At 35.1% G+C, this 21,882-nt stretch overlaps 1 protein-coding gene across 1 annotated transcript in view; it reads left to right on the top strand.

The window, feature by feature from the left end:
• UGGT2 (UDP-glucose glycoprotein glucosyltransferase 2) overlaps window positions 1-21,882 on the top strand; it is a 146,319-nt gene that overhangs the window by 103,120 nt on the left and 21,317 nt on the right. Inside the window, exons 26-31 of the mRNA XM_019737191.2 lie at window positions 2,319-2,398; window positions 4,924-5,107; window positions 8,545-8,703; window positions 9,062-9,147; window positions 15,712-15,796; window positions 20,731-20,813. Coding sequence (XP_019592750.2) covers window positions 2,319-2,398; window positions 4,924-5,107; window positions 8,545-8,703; window positions 9,062-9,147; window positions 15,712-15,796; window positions 20,731-20,813 — 677 coding nt within the window. The remainder of the gene's footprint in view (window positions 1-2,318; window positions 2,399-4,923; window positions 5,108-8,544; window positions 8,704-9,061; window positions 9,148-15,711; window positions 15,797-20,730; window positions 20,814-21,882) is intronic.

Below are 21,882 nucleotides of genomic sequence, written 5' to 3'. Positions count from 1 at the left end.
ACACGCACCAAAAGGAGGTCGTGTGAGCATACCGCAATATGGCGGCCGCCTACAGGCCAGGAAGAGAGCCCTCACCATAAACCAAACTGGCGAGCACTTTGATGTAAAATAAAGAAATGTCTGTTGTTTAAGCCACCCAACCTGTGGTATTTTGTTATGGCAGCCTGAGCTCACTAATAGAGGTCTTCCCGTCTTCATCCTGTCTTCACGTGTGAAGAATGGCTTCTGGAGAAGCTGATGCCTAAGCTTAATTAATTGAAGTTTAAAGTATAATAAGTAACATTAGCCAAACAGGTGAAGCCAAGGGAAGAGGGAATATGAAGGTTGTATTTAATAGTTTTGGTCACTGTAACAAAGGCCAAAGTAACAGTACCCTCAAAACTGAATTCTATTTCTCTCATCTCACAGTCCAACTATAAGCTGCCTGGAGCTGCTAAGGCGGTTCCATAGTGATGAGGGACTCAGCCACCTCCTGGCTGGTTGTTCAGCCATCCTCATGAAGCAGCTTGTCTCGAGTGGTCTAAGATCATTTGTCAAGCTCCCAACATCATCTCTGTTACTGCCATCAGGAAGTGGGAGAACAAGGGCACAGCCCTGAAGCCGGACATATTCCATCCAGTCACATCTTACCAGAACGTAGCCAGTCGTCTGACCACACCTCGTCACAAGGGAGGGTGGAGACTCTGCAAAAACCTGAAAATTCTTTCACTAAGAAAGTACGGGATAATGAATATTAGGAGACAGCTAGCAGATTCTGAAAGGACCTTATGTGGCTTATCATTTGAAAAATTTAAAGGTTCAAGTTGTAATTCAGCTTTCAGTAGTTAAATTTGAATAAGCAAATTCTTGAAAGGCTATATAGTTTTTCTAGGGATGTTCAACATTTTGGTGTACTGTTTGAAAAAATTACTCAATTTTTTTTTTTAAAGACACATTGAAAAAATTCTCAGAACTGGAAACTATTTGTCCTTTGACAGTTGGCTTCACTTTTGGAAACAGGCAAAAGTAATTAGATGTTAAGTCTGGTGAAAGATGTAAGTGATCAAGCTGGGTCATACTGGTGTGTAGTCTATTGAAATTTCAAAATGCTATTTCTCTCAGAAATTAGTTTGCCCTACCAAATCATATTGGAGAGGGGATAATGTGTGTGTGTGTGTGTGTGTGTGTATGTATGTATGTATGTGTGTGTGTATATATATATATATATATATATATATATATATATATCATAAGTGTATTAATGTGGACAAATAATTTTGGAAAGCCTTTGCCATTCTACCTATTTATTGTATAACTACCTCTTCATTGTAAAACAAACTTTTTTTTACTGTACAAATTCCGTATTCCTAAGGAGAGTCTACTCAGAAAAAAAGCATTGCTTACTTCTGAAGCTTTTATGTAAAGGTAGAATTCAAAAATAAGAAATATGGGATTATACAGAAGTATAAATTATGGAATTGCATTACAGTTTACATCATTGGTAAAGATAACATACTTCATTTCTGAGCAACTCAGTACTTCACATAACTTGTTATTTCTTCCTATAAAGAAAAGTATGCTTATAAAGCGTAGGAAGAAATAGTGTCTCATTTAACACTTGAGAGAAACCATGTCTCAGCGCCCTCCAATACAGCAAATAGGAGGAGTGATAGAAATGGGAGTTGAAACTCAAAGCTCTTAAATCTAATTCCTCCTCAAGCCTGCATCCTTTCTGTTCCATATATGTTTTTTTTCTTCTCCCTTTACTTCATCCTTTGTTTTCTAACATCTTTCAAATCCTCACTGGCTTGTTTTGCCTATATAGAGGTGGGGACTATCAAAATTAATAATTCTCCTACTTCTTGTGCTCCAGGGAAATGAAGAGAAAATAGAGTATTTCATCTGGATGTAGCCAAGAACTTCCTGTATCTTTTAGAATGTAGGTGAAATTCCCAAGGCTCAGGACACCCTTGCCATTGTAATGAGGTTACCATTTTGCATTTGCAGGTCAAGGTTCTAATAATTATTTTACTTGTTCTTTAATACTAAGGAAATTTATACTATGAGAGAAAGTCACCTTAGGCAAAAGGAAGGCAGCATAACGCTTTGGCAGTGAAATCAACTGTTTGGATTCAAATGTTAACCTCTCCTGTGAATTACTGTGTAGTCTTAGGCCAATTACTATTATACATCTCTCTGTCTCAACTGTAAAAGTAGCTATCTAAGAAGGATATTGTGAGGATCAGATAATATAAATTCAGTGCCTGGTCCATAGTAAATGCTCAATAAATGTTACCTATTAATATTTAATATCAAATATGGGAATTTTTTTCTCATAGGTACTTGGAAAGATTATCAACATGAAGATACAGTTGTTCATGAACTGTAGGGGTAAACTTTCAGAAGCCCCTTTAAAGAGGTGAGTGAACATAATTTCGTTTTGAAATATTTGCAAATACTAAACTGAAAATAGGACCAAAATTACTGGACCTGTTTTTTTGTTGTTTCTTTTTTTGTCCTTCATAAGATGGTTAACTGATATACATCAGAAGATTAGGCATAATTTATTAACTTTAATTGATGTAAAGTTGAAATAACCTAACCAGGAAAATTGATTCAATCTAATTGCAGAATTTATGTTTATCCATGGGTATTTTAGAAACTGTGATTTAGGAATACCTATTTGGAAATATGTAAGTAGAAAATAGGTTGAATTACACCATTTTTGGTTTACCTGTACTTTCATTACTTCAGAGCTAAGTTATCAAAATGATCATTATTTTATCACATTTATTATTCAGAGGTCTTGAGATGTAATTAGTTTAGAATAATCTTTCAATGATACAGAAAATGTTTATTGTTATATGCAAATATTCCTCATTAATACTCTTCTGTTGAGTAAAAATTCTGTACTCATGGAGCTAACAGCGCTTTCGGTTAGTGGCTAAAATAAGATGAAAGCTTTTGTTCATATTTAGAAAGAAATACAAAAGATAAACGAGATGTGTGAAAATTGAATGAGCTCACCCACTCAAGTACAAATCATCTGCATAGGATCTCTGTAAAGGTTTTGGATATGTAATAAAGAGTGAGAATATTGACTGTAACTAAGCATAATCCATTAGGAGGGAAACAGCTTGACTTCTCATGTACCAGGTAGATGCTTTGAGGGGTGAATAATACCGCACAGGACAAAAACTGTTAAACTGTTCTTAAACTAAGAGTTAAACAGCCTCATTTACTCAGTAACATATTGAGCAAACTAGTGACACATTAATTCCTAATCCTTTCCTTTTAGAATAAGTTCTGTCTCATCCTTCTCAGAGATGATGGTGGTTATGGGCAGGAATTCCCTCAGCTGCCTCTTACCTCCTGTACCTCCCAACCTTCCCATGAGGCACGGGAAGAATGTGCGTTGTCCTCATGTGTAATGTTCCCTCTCTGTTTTGGTCCCATGGTTTCCCATTTGTTCTGGATCCTTGCTTTATTGTATAGTCCCTTTATTCCGTATCTTTAACTTTTCTGTTAGCCTTTTTCTTTCAGCCCTAAGAGTTCTTCAATTAAAAAAATAAAATAAACTGCTCCCTTAACTTCCCATCCTCTAAAGGCCTGACTTTTCCTCTTCTCGTCTTTCTCACCTCAGCATTTTTGAGGAGTGGTCATACCCCCTTTTCATCATGTCTCATTCACTGTACCTCCCACTGCATTTGGCTTAAACTTCCTCTTTGCTGCTGAATTGTTTTTACTTAATCACAGAGAGATTGCTTTTTGCATCATCCACGGAATACTTTTTGCTTGATGACATTTCCGCTGCCTCTGACAGTCCTGGGGACTTGTTTGTGCCTGTACTTCATGACTGTCCTCGCCTGTGAGATCTTACCCTTCTTTTTTGGCTCTGCCTTCCTGCCGGAGGCAGCGTCGGACATGGCAGCCAGAATCCCTGCCTGCTGGGATTCCCGCTCTCTGTAAATTCGCCTTCAGCATGGACTGCACCTAGTGATTTGCTTCTAATGAACAGAGTCTGGCCGAAGTGCTGGGATGTCTCCTCTGCAATGAGATTATGAAAGGCTGTGACTTGTGTCTTGCTGGCATTCTCTCTCTTGCCCTGTGGGCTTCTATGCTGGCAAGGAACTGAGGGTGGTCTCCAGCCAGCCGCTAGTGAGGAACAGCAGCTCTCATTCCAGGGGCCCTTGAGGAACCATATGAGCCTGGAAGTGGATCCTTCCCCTGTCAAGCCTGTGATAAGTACAGCATAGCTGACACCTTGGTTGCAGCCTCAAAATAGTGCAAGTCACTACAATACTTATTATATGTGATATTGGGAGATAAGGTTCAAATATATAAATACTGCAGGTCTCTTAATAAGCAGTTGATTTCAAATCAGTCCTGTTTGTTTTTAATTGAACTTTTATAATTGGTACCAGAAGTTCAGCTTGAATTTTACTTTCTGGTTATTTCTCTTCATATCATTAGTGATGCTAAGAGATATAAAATGGCTGAAAAATACACCATAGTCAAATATGAAGAAGGATCAGGGAGTGAATATAGATCATAAACTTCTAGAACCTGCATAAGTCAGTATGTTAAAGGGATTCTAATCATGTTCATTAAGAAATAATTAACGAGATATATATGCGTGTGTGTATATATATATTCATATATATATAGACACACACATACACACATATAGATAGATACATAGATGCACACATATACATAGAGAGAGTCCTATACTATATAATGGTAGAAAAAAATAATAATTGTCTACTATTTATTTACAAGCAGTAACTCTTGTGCAGTATAGTGTGCTTTTTTTTAGTCTTTTTAATTAAAGACTTTCTGGTTATATTGTCAGTTTTAAAATATTTTAGACAGAAAAAGTTTCAGTGTGATTACAGTATGTTTTTTCTTTTGTTTTTTTGTTTTTTTATGCTCTATCAATAGCTTTTACCGTTTTGTTCTGGAACCAGAACTGACGTTCATGCCTAGCAACATCATCAGACCAGCGGCAGAATTCTCGGATATCCCCGAATCACCCCTCCTAACCCTCAACATGATTACTCCTGAAGGCTGGATGGTGGAAACAGTGCACAGCAACTGTGACCTTGATAATATTCACTTAAAGGATGTAAGTAATCGTGTAAAGTTATATAAAGAAAGAAGAAAAGGATAAATTCTAATAAAATACTGTAACTATAGCAAGCGAATGGTTATACTGTGGCTGCTCACCAAAATTTTCTTCTCTATGATCCAGCCTTTTCTTTGATTTTTGAGTTTCCCTAACTTCCAAATTCAGCCTCTTTAGTTTTCTGGGTTCCTAGATATCCTCACCTCTTTGTGTTGCTTCAGACCCCTGGTTCACAAATGCTATTCTAAGATGAACACTGAAGAAAATATGGAGATGGATGCATGGCAACTTAGGACAACACCACTACGTACCTGTTTTGCCCTGCAGGTTTTACTTTTAACTCAGAAAGGAACAGTTTCATCTAAAACCCTTTTTTTGCCCCACAGCTCAGTCAGAGAAAGCAGTCCTAACGAGATTAGAGTAAAAAGCAGGGAAGAGAGTTTGCTCATATACGGCCACATGGGTTCATTGCTTGTCATCACCTCCAGTGTGACCCTCATCCAGTAAGTGACCAGACTTCTCATCCCGCCTGCTGTCCTTCAGCCCTCAACACAAGAAAGGAGAGGAGACTCTTTGAAAGTACACTGAGTCTTCCAAACATTCCATTCAAAGTAGGAAAGGAATTCAAAAACCACGAAAAACAGAAGCATTTTAGGAGAGTTGGCCTAGAGAACAGGTATTCAGAAACAGGAGGAAACACGTCCCTCTCATTGTTGTTCCTCTTGCTGGATCGGCACTGCCTCTGACCTATTTCCAGCTCCGTGGTTGACAGCTCCTTCCGAATGTAGCCATTGCCCTGACCTAGGCATAAACATTTTACCTCTAATAACTTGGTTAGCGCTGTTCACCATATTTATTTCTCAAGCATCTCATGTTACCTTTTGCCTAAAGTTTCACTTCTAGGCAAGTTTCTTCTGATCCACTCATGAGTCGAGGTCACTTCCCTGGAACACACTCACCATTAACCCCACCTTTACCCACCTAGAGAAGAACCTAAAACTGTCATAGTGACCATCTGAAATCAATCTTTCATATACAGGGAAAGACTAGAGAGACAGAAAATAATAAAATCCATGAGGAGAAATTGAGAAATAAAGTTGGCAGTAAGTAAAAAAAAAAAAAAATCCTGTTTTCTCCATGAGTTGGGTCTCTTAAAGGGGTCTGTTGGGTTCTTCATTAAGAGAGTTCAGTAATGCACATCAGTAAAATAACTGGAAAGATTCTAACCAAAAGGGTAAAGGGTTTCTGGTGGGAGAATTAATGCAGCTTAGAAAAGGGTTTAGGACCAGTCTGCCAGTAAAAAATTTCAGCAGCTATTAAACAATTGATGGAGATTAAGTAAACTTTATTTGTTGTGAATAGCAAATATAACCGTGTCTTTATAGAAGCTATTTAAATAAACAGTAAGACTAAAATAAGGAGAAATAATTTCTTCTCTCTATAGATTATGTGAATAAACAGTGAAATTATAAATTCTCGCAGCTGTGAAAGTTAACGAACTGCCTCTGAGGCTCTTCGCTCCCACTGTGTGCTCAGAATATTACCTGCAACTGTCCTGGAAGAATATGAAATAATAAAGACATTTGCTAGAGTAGAAAGAAGGAGTAATAAGTAAAGGAAAAAAGTACATCCTGGCAAAAATAAGACTAGTAGTGAGAGAGATTTGTCACTATACACTCGCTTGCACAAGTACCCCCTGCAACATCTAATTCCCAGACGTTACATAAATACCTAAAAAATGCTTGATCTAGAAAAATTCTTCCTTACCAGGACTTTGGTCAACAGTTAATATTTAGAACAGATAAATAAAAATATAAAGGAGATATAAAACATCAGAAAGATCATTAGCTTTCATATTCTTCATAATAGGAACTAATTTAACTTAAATCAGTTTTATGAAATTATTAAAAAATTTAAAATATTCACTAGAAAAAACTTTGAAAAACAAATTTGGCTGTTTTGGGTGTTATGGTTTGAATAAGTCAACAGAATTGATGTCTGTTATACAAATATATAAGGACAAGAGAAATTTTCACATTAATATATTATAAAATAACGATACTATTAGTCACAAACTGAGTGAATATATTTGGACTTTGCCACAATATCTCATTCATAATGAAAAAGAGTTAAGGTTACTTGATAATCACTTTGGGATACAGTTTCCTTGTCTTTAAAATGAAAGAGTTGAACTAGCTGATCTCTACGATTTCTAATTTTTAATATTCTCATATTCTGAGACTAGCCAATGAAAATCTTTTCATCCAGGCAAAGTACTATTTTATTATAAGCACTGTGGGCACAGGTTAATGAGCTATATCAAGGTCATCACTTAAAATAGTAGTAATTCAACAGTTAATTCAGAACCCAACTCAAGTTATTGAAACAAATGCTGTTTTCAGAGAAGTCACTTATTTCTTGTTTTTAAAAACAGTAAAATTATAAGAGCTGGATTCAGAAAAGAAACATTGTACATAAATACTATAATTACTTTCTGTGGTAATTACAGTCGAAGAAAAATAGAGTATTTTAAAATACTCTGTATCCTAAACATACTAAATGATAGTGTCAAAAATCTCAAATAATGAAATAAAATTAGATATAGATACATCACTGTCTTATCTGCTCAATAAAATTGCCAAACTATGTAAAAATCACTTACCATTTGATTTATTTTCATGTTCAGTGATGTTTTTCATATGAAATAGAAAAAAAGCTTTATTCCTAAAAGTATTTATTATATCATTTGCAATAGAGGAAAAGCTGGAAACATTTGAATGACCAGCCACTTAACAGATGTTTATAGAGATGGGGACATGTTCATAGAAAACTATATTTAATGCAAAAAAAAGCAGGTTATATTTTCTTAGGAAAAAATGAGTGGAAAAAAATAAATAGAAATCAATGCACTGATGTGTTTATGAATGTTTGTTCTGTAGGTGATGTCTATTCTCTTTTCTACTTTCTTATATTTGCTAAATTTTCTTTTATGAGCATGTTATTTTGAATGCAAAACAATTATTAACATTAATGTTTTAAAATTATAGGAAAGGTGATAGATGATGATAAGTTGGCTTTCTTGCCAGGTGTGAAGTGGGAGCTGTAGGGCAATAGAGCTGAAGCAGATCCTTTAAGGCGTTTTTCATCAAAATCTGCCTTGAAGAGATCTTTGCTGCAACTTTATGACATCTTTTCTGCTGGTGATATTGGTACATATATCATGAGGTTGTATTAGAGCTGGTGTCATAAGAAGGGAAAAAAATTCATCATGAGCCTTGGTCTTCAAGAAATTGATTCAACTATTAAGTTCACTCACGTGAAAGACTTGAATTTCCGACCCCGACCCCCAAAATACATTGGCTAATATTAAAATAATCACATTTAGTTATTACAATATTTGTATTATGAGAATTACTAATGACATATTTCCTCCGCAGATTGAAAGAGCTGTTACAGCAGAGTATGAACTAGAATATCTACTCCTTGAAGGACATTGCTTTGATATAACGACAGAACAACCTCCTCGGGGTCTGCAATTTACTCTCGGCACAAAAAATCAACCTGTTGCAGTTGATACAATAGTGATGGCCAATCTTGTAAGTATTATAAATACTTAATTGAATGGTATTAAAATTAGATGTTTTGGTGAAATCCTCTATGTTTTCCTAATAATAACACAAAGCAATTGTTATCCTGCTATTGCTGAACAGCTCCAAAAAAAAACAAAATTGAAACCTTGAATAAGGTAATTAAATAAAACAGAAATGAAAGGAATCATATTTTCAGAATGTGCCTTTACAGATTATTGCAAAACTTCCTTCGTTGGAATTCATTTAGAGGATTCATTCATTCCATAGTTAAACACTTTCTTGGATGATTCACGTATACTCTTTTTTGAAAATTGAACCTATTTTTAGTCATACAGTTCTGATCATATTTTTCTCATCTTAAAAGGGATATTTTCAATTAAAAGCAAACCCAGGTGCTTGGATACTGAAATTACGCCAAGGAAAATCTGAAGATATTTATCAAATAGTTGGGTGAGTTACATAAACCACTTTAAAATTTTTATGTGTAAATAAGTTTGTAGTGTGATACAACCAAGATCATCAAAACAACTAAAATGTTCACAAGTCCCATCGCTGCAAAACAAAAACTACTTATAAAATGAAAACTACTTATAAAAATTTGAAAGAACAAATTTTTTAAATTTTTTGTTTTATTTCAAAAATATAAAAGATACGCCTAATGTACACATCTTGTTCTTTATTCTATCTCCTTTACTATTTTCTATGCACTTTTCCATACATTAGCTTAATTATTTATCATTTAGTGAGAATATAGTATGTGTTATATCTTATGTAAGAAAGCTATTATCCATGGGTGATGTTCAATTTTTCCTTTTTATAAATAAGAATTGGTTCCTTTCACAGTAATTTTCCTGCTTATCAGTGAGCACAGTATAAAGCGAGATCATCACCCTTTTTCTGTAGGAGTGAATAGAAAATACTTAGTGTTTGAGGGCATATGTGATCTTTATCAATATTACTTTTTCTTAACAACCATTTTAAAATGTAAAAACCATTTTTAGCTCAGGGGCCATAGAAAAATAGGTCACCAACCTGATTTCACTTTCCAGCCATAGTTTACCAACCCCTTATAAAGTCTTTTTTACATTCCTTAATAAATATCTGCACTTTTCATTTATTTCAGTAAATACTTATTGGGTACCTGTTACACCATGCACTGTGCTCAGCAAAGATAATATAGGGCTAGGGGTTGTTGTACCTTTTTTCAAAGCTTTCCCCCCTTTTCCTATACTGTGCATAGCACATAGTGTAATTCAACGAATATGCTTAATAATTTATGCACACAAAGCCTAAAATGCGTAATTCTGTTCTAGGAGGGTTGGGCTAAGTCAATATTAGGACATTAGGAAGGAGATAGTACCTCAAGAGAGTTTGGAAGAATTGTAGTAACTTTCTACTAGTCGTACCTCAGACAAAACATTCCAGGAACAGGAACATGGTGCAATTCTGTCATCCAGAATTCATAGGGCTGTATGTGTTTCAGAATTTAGAATTTTTACAGATTTTAGAAAGTTAATACAGTACACATATATGTTATGACATATCAAGCAGGATCTATGAAAGCACTTCATTAAACTATCATCATTTCTGTTGCAAAACGTGTGAATATTCACATTAAAGGGATACATAATGACTATTAAAAAAAAAACACAAGCCACAGACTGGGAGAAAATCTTTGCAAAACATACATCCAACAAAGAATTCATATATAGGATATATAAAGAACTATCAAAACTCAACAATAAGAAAACAACCTTATTTAAAAAAATATACACGAGACTTCATAGACATTTCACCAAAGCAAATGTATCAATGGCAAATAAGCACATGAAAAAGATGCTCAACATTGTTAGTTATTAAGAAAATGCACATTACAGCCGCTATGAGATACTGCCACTTATTAATTAGGGTGACTAACATTCAAAAGACCGACGCTACCAAGTTTTGGTGAGGATATGGAGCAACAGGAGCTGCCACACACTACCGGTGGCAATGTAGGATAGTACAACCACTGTGTCAGGTCATTAGAAATTTAAGTACACCCTTACCATATGCTCCACGCTTTTCACTCATAGATATTTACCCACAATAAAAGGAAAGAAATGTTCTACAAAGACTTGTACATTAATGTTCATAGCAGCTTTGTTTGTAATTGCAAGACACTGGAAACAACCCAAATGTTAACAAATGAAGGAATAATCCAAATGTGGCACATCCATACAATGGCTGCTGCCCAGCAGTTTGAAGGACGATTTGTTGATACAGTGACATAGATGACCCTCGGAATAATTATGCTGAGGAAAAGAAGCGAGGCAAGGGGAAAAAGAGTACGTACTGTATGGTTCCTTTTATAGTTTAGGAAACACTAGGCAATACAAACTATAGTGACAGAAATCAGACCACTGGTTGCTTGGGGTTGGGGAGGCAGCAGGTGGGCAGGTGAAAGCAGGGAGGCATAATGGAGTAAATAGATGAACAAAACACAGATCCTTCCCTTCCACAATTTATCCAAACAAGAAAAACAGTGAAGAAAATGAATGACTATTAATACATTATAAATACTGTTTTTAAAATGTGCTATAGTGGTACAGAAAATAAGCAAAATACACTATGACATTCAGATTGAGCCTTCTTATGAAAATGGTAGTTTCAAGGTATAATTTCAAGAGCCATTCATGCTTTGCTCCAGCTTCTTTGATCTCATGCCAGCTGTACTGCCAGAAATTAAAATGTTTCAAGAGCTGCCACTACAGTTTCACTGTTGCTTTTTGCAGAGTGAAAGCCCTTTTGAATTAGATAAGCTGTGATTCATATCCCTTCTCTACTGTCAGCTAGCTGTATAACCTCGAATAAGTTTTGTTTTGTTTTTTATTTGTTTGTTTTTTGGCACCTGGTATCTTTATTTCCTCATAACAAGAGGGGATAATCCTACCTACCTTGTGGGGTCTTGGTAAGGACTAAATGACATAATCATAGAATGCAGCGTCTCACATATTGAGGAAATGTCTGTTTCCTCCTCACTTATTCCTTCTTCTTGTCACATTACAATTACATATTATGTATATGTCTAGTATGTAATATATGTACAATCTTATATATAATGTGTAAAATATATATTATGTAAAACTGTACCTTATATTAGGTTCTATTTTGTCATCCTTATGATTGTTTGCTATTGTACACAATCTATAAATGGATAGTTTAGGGAGAAAATAGCCCCTGATGTTATATTTTAAGTACCACTAAAGTATTAGTGGCAAACTAATTTTTCTCATTCACAGTTAGACACCTTTTACTAATACAAATAATTTCAAATTTGTATTAAAACCATAAACTCTGTCATAATGTACTTAACTCTAAATGTGATTAATATGTCACTAAATCCAGAATGGAAAAAGTGTAAATGGTGCTACTTCGTAGTAAAATTTTTTTTGAAATTAAAGTATCAGTAATGAAAAACAGATCAGTATAAAATATGACAAAAATGGAAATTCTATTTATCTGAATTTATGACTTAATTCTAATTGCTAATACATTTAGGAAAACTATTCTTGAAATATGCTGAAAAGCTAAGCCAAGCTTCAGTAAATTGACATGAGTTTCTAAGTCCCGATTTTAAAACCATGACTAAATCATTTGATCGTTTAAAATTTGATGTTTTGTTTATTAGGCATAATCCTCACGTGTACTTTTTATGTCTGCCCATCTACCCACCAGTGTTAACTGCTGCTTACCTTGAGTACAGAAATACTCAAAATTATTCTCTTCTAGAAAAGAAAATCATCAAAGTTCTATTAAAATTGGACAGGTGCTTCTCAGATTTTCCTAATTAAATTATAGAAAATGTCAGATACTTGATACAGATATATGTGCTTTCAATACGCTAAATTATTATGATAGACTTTCCCTTGAAATCTTCAGAGAAACAGACTGCCAAGTTAGTATTTGTACATAATTTTAGTTTGGTACCTTTGAGACTGAACTGCTTCTCCTATGTTTTATACAGGAGGCAGGAGAGATTTCGGGCAATTTCTGTTCTTTCTTCACAGTTCCTTGAGCTGGTCCCTTTGAGAGCTAGCTTTGCCCTCTCTGATCCTGGCAGTGCTTATGGCTCACTGTTTGTGGAGCACTTCTGTGGGCTCGTAGAAGGTCTCTGTTGCTGCACCCCACTCTTTGAGTTCCTGATCCCTGTTGGCTTCTCTGATGTCTTGCCCAGTCTCAGGCATCGCACGTGACACCCACAGCCTATTTTTGCTAAGGTCTCCTCATATCTCCACCTTGCCATATTGGCAGGATGCATGACTACATCATGGTAATAACAAAACAGTCTGTCTCCTGCCTGGCCATGTCTGATCCGTGGGCAATACTTACACATCACCTGCCCAGCAAACTCGAGGAGTTCGGGCCAGTCCCACAGGCAGCAGCACTCTCCTGTAAGAAAGCAATAAGAGTTCAGTTCTCAAATATCAGATCCTAGTCTGTAGTCCACTTTAGTTTTCCCAGACATGAGCCAGACACAGCCCTCTGTGTCTCCCAGCTTCAGAAAATGCCTTGCAAAGTGCTTTTCTTTTAAAGCATATGCCTTACTGAGTTTAAGATTAGAAGGTAGTATTCCCCGCGAGGGTGTAGGTGGAGACTCACAACCTGGCAACACCTCTCAGAGAGGGATTTAACTCAGGGAAATGGGTTCTTGACTGTAATAGGAAAGGTTGGAGAAGCCAGCTTTCCAGGGTGACTAGCTTCCAGGAATGGATAACAGAAAGAGCTGCTACCTCTCCCATGGTTAGGGAAGTGAGAAAGCACCTAGCTGCTGCTGACTAGCATATCAGCTGTCTCTCAGTCCCCAGAAAGCTAAGAGATTGCACACTGAAACGCTCATGTAGAAAATCTCTCTGACTCCGTGACTTTGCTTGTCGAAAGAAACTAGCCAAGCATCACCTCACTTCTAAATTCCAAACCACATGCACATGTAATCTATCTGTTTAGTAGAATCCAAACCAGACCAATAGCAGCAAAAGAATCTAGGAATAATAACAACAAAAAAGTTTTTAACTTTCTAACTTACACAGTGTATGCTAAAAGGTGGAATGGATGTTGCCTGCCATATTCTAATATGCACTACATTTCTACAAAATGTGTTTTCCAGAAACATTAGTGATATACTCTTGATCCTAAGGCCTAATACTTTTTTTGCTTTTGATAAATATTGATAACAACATTTTAATTTTCCTTGGAATACTTGAAATAAGTCTTCATCTTTACCTCTACAAAAATTTAAATGATACTTTTATTTAGAATTCCAGGGAAAGTATATGTATGTTTTTAAATGCTTCCTGACATGTAGTGAATCCTTTCGTTTTAAAGTTAATTGGCCTTTACTGAGATACAATATTCTCATTTATGTTCAGTGATGATGTAAATTATTTGAATGCTCCCCTCTTTTCCTGCACTGATTCCGTATAAATGAAGTCTGACTGCGTAGCTTGTTCCTTCATTTAAGCTGCTCACATACCCAGTGATTTTCAGTTGTCTGGCATTCCTTATGACGGTCTAATAGTGCAGTGGTGAGAGCCAAACTGCCCAGGTTGTTTGGATCTATAATAAAAACTGCACTCCTCAAATGATGGTTGTACATATTAAACAAGTTAACATGTATGAAAAGCTTGAAATACTGCCTGAAGCAGTACAGGAGTCTTCATCATCACTATCTCTGCCACTTGGTTGCATTGAGGGAGGTAGCTTTAGATCAGGGGTGTCCAACTGCGGCCCGCGATCCATCTTTTATTGGCCCGCAGCAAATTCCAAAAATATATTTAGTTTACTTAAATAAACCAGGTGAGGCAATACGTACTTCACCTCGAGTGAGTGGCCCGGCTGTTTGTGTATTTTACCGCATATGGCCCTTGGTAAAAAACATTGAAAAAAGTGTGGACACCCCTGGTTTAGATCTTGTACGGGTCTCACCACCATGTTGTGCTTCCTGGCGCTACCCTGGTCTCAGTGGATAGTGGGGTCCGTGGTGAAAAGTTGCTGATGCCCTGGAGCAATATTTGGAACTAGAAGCTCTTGAAAGATTTTAAGAGGTTTGGCATTTCTGCTACATAAGGTGGAACACTTTCTATTTTCTCGTGGTAATTGTTGGGCAGGGCTGTGCCTTCTCCTTTGGTTTTGCCACCTCTGCTGGGGAATTGGGAGTAAGAGGGAGTCAAAGGCATGTGTTAGTCAACATAGTGCTAGAATCCCCAGGTTTTTCTTTTAGAAAAATGTTCAAGAGTAGTAAATCTGATTGAATTTAAAGTATCTACTAATTTGACATCGGATTGCTTTCCCTCTGACAAAATTCAATTTTACTGTAAATATTTTTTACAGTAACATTTTTCAGTACATAGTAGTATCAAAAAAAGAATTACTAAGCAAACTGTCATATTTGATTATGCAGTTTTGAAAAATAGATAATGAAATGTACTACATGTAATATAAAATAGAAACATTCAAGTGATTAGAGGGACATCACAGACACATTTTTAGTCATAGGAGTTTAATAATACACTTCAAATTTTACTATTTATAAATGGCTGGTAGATACCGAAAAGTTGTTGGACAGTGTAGAATTCCTTTGATTATGATATATAAACAACTTAAAGTGTAGAAAATGTTTCATATTTTAATTGTCATTGCAAATATCACAGAGATGAAAGATTTTATTTTTGTGATCTTGGTATACAACAGCAAAGGTAAGCAATAATTTGAGATTTCTGAGTAATTAGGCAATACCAAATTTACTGAGTTACTTTTGTATAATTGTAATTTAAGTTAAAATTTATTGGACAATTATGAAAATTATAGTATACTATATAGCATATCTTAATTGACTACAGAAATAGCACATATGACATATACACAAGGAATCGTATACTTACACTTATTGCAAAATGAATTTATTATGTGTGCCAGCATAATTGTCTGTCTTTTCTTGACCTGATTATAGATCTTTACGTGTTTTTCTCCTTTTAGACATGAAGGAACTGACTCTGAGCCAGACCTTGGAGATGTCATTGTTGTGTTAAACAGCTTCAAAAGCAAAATACTGGAAGTGCAAGTACGTGAGGCAGAAGCTGTTTGTTGTCTTTATTCTTAATATTTAGAATTACTTTTCAAATTAATTAATTTTTATTTTACAACTAATTTTATAATTTTACTACCTGAAATGTCATATTGGAGCTCTGGCAATAAAAGGAAGATTAAGTTCATGGAGGGAAAGCAGAAAGCAGAAAAAAGAAGAAAAGGAATTTTTTTTTCTTTTAAGTTAGGATGTGTCTACTCTATCTTCTGTATCTATAGCCAGATACTGTTACAAAGTAGACTCTGGAGATGATATCAGGAACACAGGTTGAAAAGCTAGCCCTGAAAAGAAAAAGTGGTTCTTTTAAAAAAAGAGAGAAGGCGTTTTTAATGATGTCAGGTTTGGTTCTTTTGGACCAACTCACCTACTTAAAGCTAGTTAGTGGTGGGTAAAATATTTTTTTAAATTTTAAAAGCAATGAGGAGCTGACATTAATAAAATAAGAAGGAGAATAAGGAAATGCAAATCCAAAATTAAAGGGAAAATCAGAACCTTAGTGAAGTAAGCAAGCACAGAAGCAGCTCTTGCCCTGAAAAAGCTGCTGTTGCCCTGAGAACATTTGCACATGCTGGTACACTTGAGCTGTCATTTTTATTTAATTTTCAGGGTGATAGGGACCGAAAGTAAAAACTCTGGAAGACCCTCTCTACAATAGGCTGGCTCTAGCTTCAGGATAAGGATGAACCATAGTAAATTTTCCCACACAGTCTTTTAGCACAAATTTGTATCATCTAAGGAGTCCAGGGAACCCTGAGCCTTGAATTTACACTAAAATAGTTCCAAAATGATCAGTTTTTACAGGCGTCTGGCAGAAACATCCATATATCTCTGGAATAAGATTACTTATATATCAAATACACAATGTAAACCAGTAGAGACAACAATAGAAACACAAACACTCCATGTGTTAGAATTATTGACATAAACTGTGAAACAACTATGCTTACAGTGTTTAAGGAAATAAAAGAAAAGCTTGAAAACAATTCCATGGAACAGGAAACTATAAAAAGCCCATATCCTTTTTTTTTTAAAGTAGAACTTCTAAAACTGAGCAATACAGTAACCAAAATTTAGAATTCAGTGGATGACTTTAACATGCCTGAAGAGAGCATTAAGTATCCCAGATGCAAAAGAGACATTTAAAAAGAGAAAAATACAACAGAGAGCATAAAAACCATAGAGAATGGAGTGAGAAATCTGAGAAACCAGTATTGCATTTAAATCTGCCTCTATTACTCACTAGCTGTGTGACCTTGGATAGATTGCTTAACCTCTTTCTGTCTCATTTTCCTCTTCCATGAAATGTGAATAATAATAGAACCTTACTTTATGTGTCCGTTACACAAGGATAAGATAGTTTAGCTTTGCAAACTGCATTATGAGTGTTGAATAAATAAAATCAGTTTAAATGGAGTTCTAGAAGAATAAGGAAGAAAGAATGAGGTACAGGTAATATTTGAAGCCATGATAGCTGAGAATTTTCATGAATTGAGGAAAGATACTAATTTGCATATTCAAGAAGTCCAGTGGTTCTAAAGCAAGATAATTAAAAGGAAATCCACACCTAGACTCTTATTGATAAAACTGCATAAAACCAGACAGAGAGATCTTGAGAGTAACCAGAAGAAAAAAGAAAAATTACTTTCAAACAGCTATACTTTGACAGTTGAATTCTCAGCAGTAACAATGAAAGCAAGAAGATACTGGGATTATATTTAAAAGCACTGAATGGAAAAAGGAGTGCCAACCTAGAATAATTCACCCTGAAAAGATATATTTCAAGAGGAAACATAAAACAAAGCATTTTCAGACAAATTAAAAACTGAGTTTGCCACCAGTACACTCACACTAAAAGAAATTCTAAAAGTCCTTCAGGCAGGAAAAACAAAATGATCATAGATAGATCTGAGTTTGAAAAAAAATGAAGAGAAAAGAAAATGATAAATATGTGGATGAGTTTCTGAACAATAAATATATAAAACAATAGTAATGTCTTATAAGGATTTTTTAAATCTTTGAAATTAAAAAACATAATATTTAAGCTATACTAGAGTTGTATGCAATAACATATAAAGTTCTTATATTGACCAGGGTAAGCGTAATGATTACTTGTAGACTTTAGGGCAAATACGATTATTTTGATACCTTAAAATAACCACTGAAAGAGTAGAAACAAGGCACAATGTCATAGTAAGAGGAAAAATAGAATAAAACAAATCAATATAAATGGACTAAAATAAATGGAGAAGAAATAAAGCAGAACATAGAGGACATAGAAGCATGAAATATAGAATTTAACTCAATAATATTAAATATAAATGGACTAAATGTTACAAGACAAAGATTGTCATACTGCATTTTATAAAATCCCAACTATATGTTGTTTGCAGAAAGCACGCGTAATACATAAGAATACAGCTTCTGGGTGAGGATGAAAATAAAATATATTTGTGGCAAAAGTATACTAGGCCAATACTAACCTAAACAAAGCTTGTATAGTTATACTAATATCATAGATACTAGGCATTAAGATAAATAACATAATTAATAATAAAAAGGTCATTTTATATATAAGGCAGAAATAGAATTACAAAGAGAAACTGACAATTCTGTATCATATTGAGATCGTAACACATATCTCTTAGTACTTAATACAACAAGCAGACCAAAAAATCAAAAGATACAGATTTGAACATTGTGATTATGAATCTTAAACTAACAAATGTACATAGAACGTAACACCCAGTAACACCAAAATGAAGTCTTTGAAACACAGAAAACATTGATAAAAATTAGATTTCCACTTAGTTGAAAAGCAAGTTTCAACAAATTTCAGAATGAAGTCATACAGACTATGTCCTCTATTTACAATGAAGTAGAGTAGAAATTAATAGGAAATCTCCATATGGTTGGGATCTCTAAGATCCAGCAACAGTAGGCTACAAAAGCTCTTACTCATATATTGCCTGGATCCTAACTGCATCACCAAACTCACCTTGCATCCCACATCAAAACCTATTCCTGTTCACCTCTGGTCTTTATCCAGTGATCAGTTATACATGTTGCTCACACTCATCTTTGATACTATTTCTCCTATGATCTTAACTTCCTTTCTCAGTAAGAACTTACACTGTCTCCTTGAATACATTTCCTTCTGGCCGTTCCAAAGAAGTACCATTTGGGGGTGATTCCATCTTTCAGTGATTATGATTGTTGAAAATTGGTTTAATTAAATTTTGTTTTCCTTGAGCTGAATTTTTGCACTCTGTGTTCTGATTTCATTCTAAGTTGACCTGTTGATCCATAGTATCAAATCTTTGAGGGTCTACCATTCTACAGCCCAGCCACCTAGGTCCTTCAGTTGTTTTTGGTAACACAGTTTTACCTCCTCAACACTCATCTCTCAGAATTACACAAAAAGATAGAAAAAGGGAGGTTAAAAAAAATAAGCAGCATAGAGGATTAGCCCATGACCTTCAGTAGCCCACTAGTAGAAATTCTGGAAAGAAGAAACAAAGAAAATAGAGGAGGGAAAGCATACCACAGTTAGAGATACAAATGTTCGTGTCAAAGGATCCACAAAGTAGGATGAGTAAAAAATGGCCCAAATAAGATCCTAACTACCAAAAGTCAGGTCACTGCAACAGAATGATATTAACACTAGCATCAGACATTTCATTTTCAAAATGGATGTTACAAGTCAGCAAAACAAAGCTTTAAATGTTTTGAGGGAAATTATTTTGAACCTAGGAGTCTTTGGCCAAATTTTTAATCAAATATGAAGGCAAAATAAAGTTATTTTCTGAAATGTGAAGATTTAGAAAAATTATTTTTCACAACCCTTCTTGAAGGTATTTGTCAACACAATGACGATAAAAACCAAGAAAGAGGAAAATAGGTATTTCAAGAAATGGTGACATTAATCTGAAAATTAAAGCAAAGAAGGCTTAGAAATAAACAGGCAGTTAATTGTTAAGCTGCAAGAAAAATGTCTTCAAGAAGACAGGAATTTCAGACAATTAAGTAACATGAATTAGAAACTAGAAAATTTAGGTATGTGGTAAAGAGGATATATATCTCACCACAAGAAAAAATAAATATTAGAAAAAATACTTACCTACTGGTGGAATGTAAGAAAGCAGAATCCATTTGAACTAGCAAGAATCTCTAAATGGCACAATGTCATGTTATTGTAACTGTACAGACAAAATACAATTGTAGTAACCTTTCAGACTCTTCAATGAATAGTATTTTTATTGTCACAATAAGCACCATTCACTGATTTTCAAGTTGTAGAATAAACATAGCAAAGTGCAAAAGATAGAATTATGTTTACCAAACTAAGTGTAAATATTACCTATATTTACAATGCTAAAGTAAAGGTTTAGCTAATATAAGTTGAGTGGTGGAGGGAAAAGGTAGAGATATTCGTATCCTTATAAACAGGGTATACAAGAAGAACTGTTGAAATTGTTGGAATAGAAAATAGAGATTTTAATATTATTTAAAGTTACAAAAATACTTGGTAGAAGAACTAATGATAAAGGTATTACTAAAACTTACAGACAAAAAGAGGGAGGAAGGGGTGATGTAGATGAGCTACTCATCTGTCATCCTAAAGAATGAATAATGTCTAAACCCTATGAATCCAGATACACTAGTTGATATGTCTAAAGTTGATAAATCAGTACATACAAGAATAAGCACAAGGTAACCACCAAAAGAACTGAAAACGGGGTGGGAACCACATTGTGTCTATAATGTTGTACTAAGATATTGCCTGCCTTCATTTACTGCAACTGTCTTAGATTTGCAAGGGTCATCTTGCCCAGTACGTTTCACTTTCTAAACCTGCAGTATAATATTTAAAGATGCAAAATTCTAAAATTTTTCTTTACTATGCTATCTAGGTACAGAAAAAGCCAGACAAAATTAAAGAAGATAGCCTTAATGACAACGGTGGAAAAAAAGGACTGTGGGATTCCATTAAAAGGTAATTACTAATGAATATTCTAACACATAACTATAGACCCATCTGGAGTCTAGCACGTGGAAGCCCTGCAAATGGCAAATTTTTAAGTAAAGCATGGATCTTCTCGAAGAGGGATAAGAGATACAAAAATGTTAAGATACAAGATAGGAAACTGGAGCTATAAGACAACTGAAAATAAAGTGCTTAAACAAACCAAGGAAGAAAAAGGCTATATTCAGTTAGGAGAAACCTGAGGAAAAACTCCTTGGAGAAGTGTGTGGCTAAGATGTGTCCTAAAGGATGGACAGGATTTCAGAAGTTGTTGATGGAATGAAGGTACCTGGTTACATGAAGTCAAAAAGATTGGGTATGTTCCTTGAGGAACAGAACATAGCCCAGGTTAGCTGGGACATTGAATGTCATTAGGAATCTGTAAGTTAGATTGGAACCTGTATTAATCAGGAAAGGAATATATTGGCTCACATATCTATGGAGTGCAGGAGTAGAGCTGGCTTTGGGCCTTCAGGTCTGGAAACTCCATCTGTGCCTCCTTCATTTTCAGATAAATTTTTAGAAGGAAAAGTGTGCCATCTGCAGTAGGAAGAGATTGCCTCTTTCTAAGTACTACCAGCAAAAGATGCCAGGCTGACTCATTGGTCCAGCTATAGCCACATATCCCAAACTGCACTGCTCACTGTGACTGACCAAGCTTGGGTCATACGCCTATCTCTAGAACCAATGAGAAGGCCTGTCCCACTTACACCTCATAGAATGAAATTGGAGGAGGAATGCCTCCCCCATGAAAATACCATGTTATTGTTATTGAAGTGTAAAGGCTGTTAGGCAGACAAAAACAAAAGCTGTCTGCTGTACAACCATATTGTACAGAACGTTGAGAGTCCATTTTAGAGCTTTGAACTTAATTTGATTGTGATGGAGAACCAATGATCATTTTGATCAGGGCTAAAAAATAGAAATTTGGGGTCAAATAGATACAACAGCCTAAGCAGATTTTGTTATACCAGTCAGAAACACTCCAATCATTTTGCATTTTGCCCAGTGTAGGCCTGTTTTTTTGATAGTTGACTCC

This window comes from Rhinolophus sinicus, linkage group LG04, assembly GCF_036562045.2.
Source record: "Rhinolophus sinicus isolate RSC01 linkage group LG04, ASM3656204v1, whole genome shotgun sequence".
Lineage (NCBI taxonomy): Eukaryota > Metazoa > Chordata > Mammalia > Chiroptera > Rhinolophidae > Rhinolophus > Rhinolophus sinicus.
Note: the sequence above shows the minus strand (reverse complement) of the source record. Positions and strands in the feature narration are given on the sequence as shown.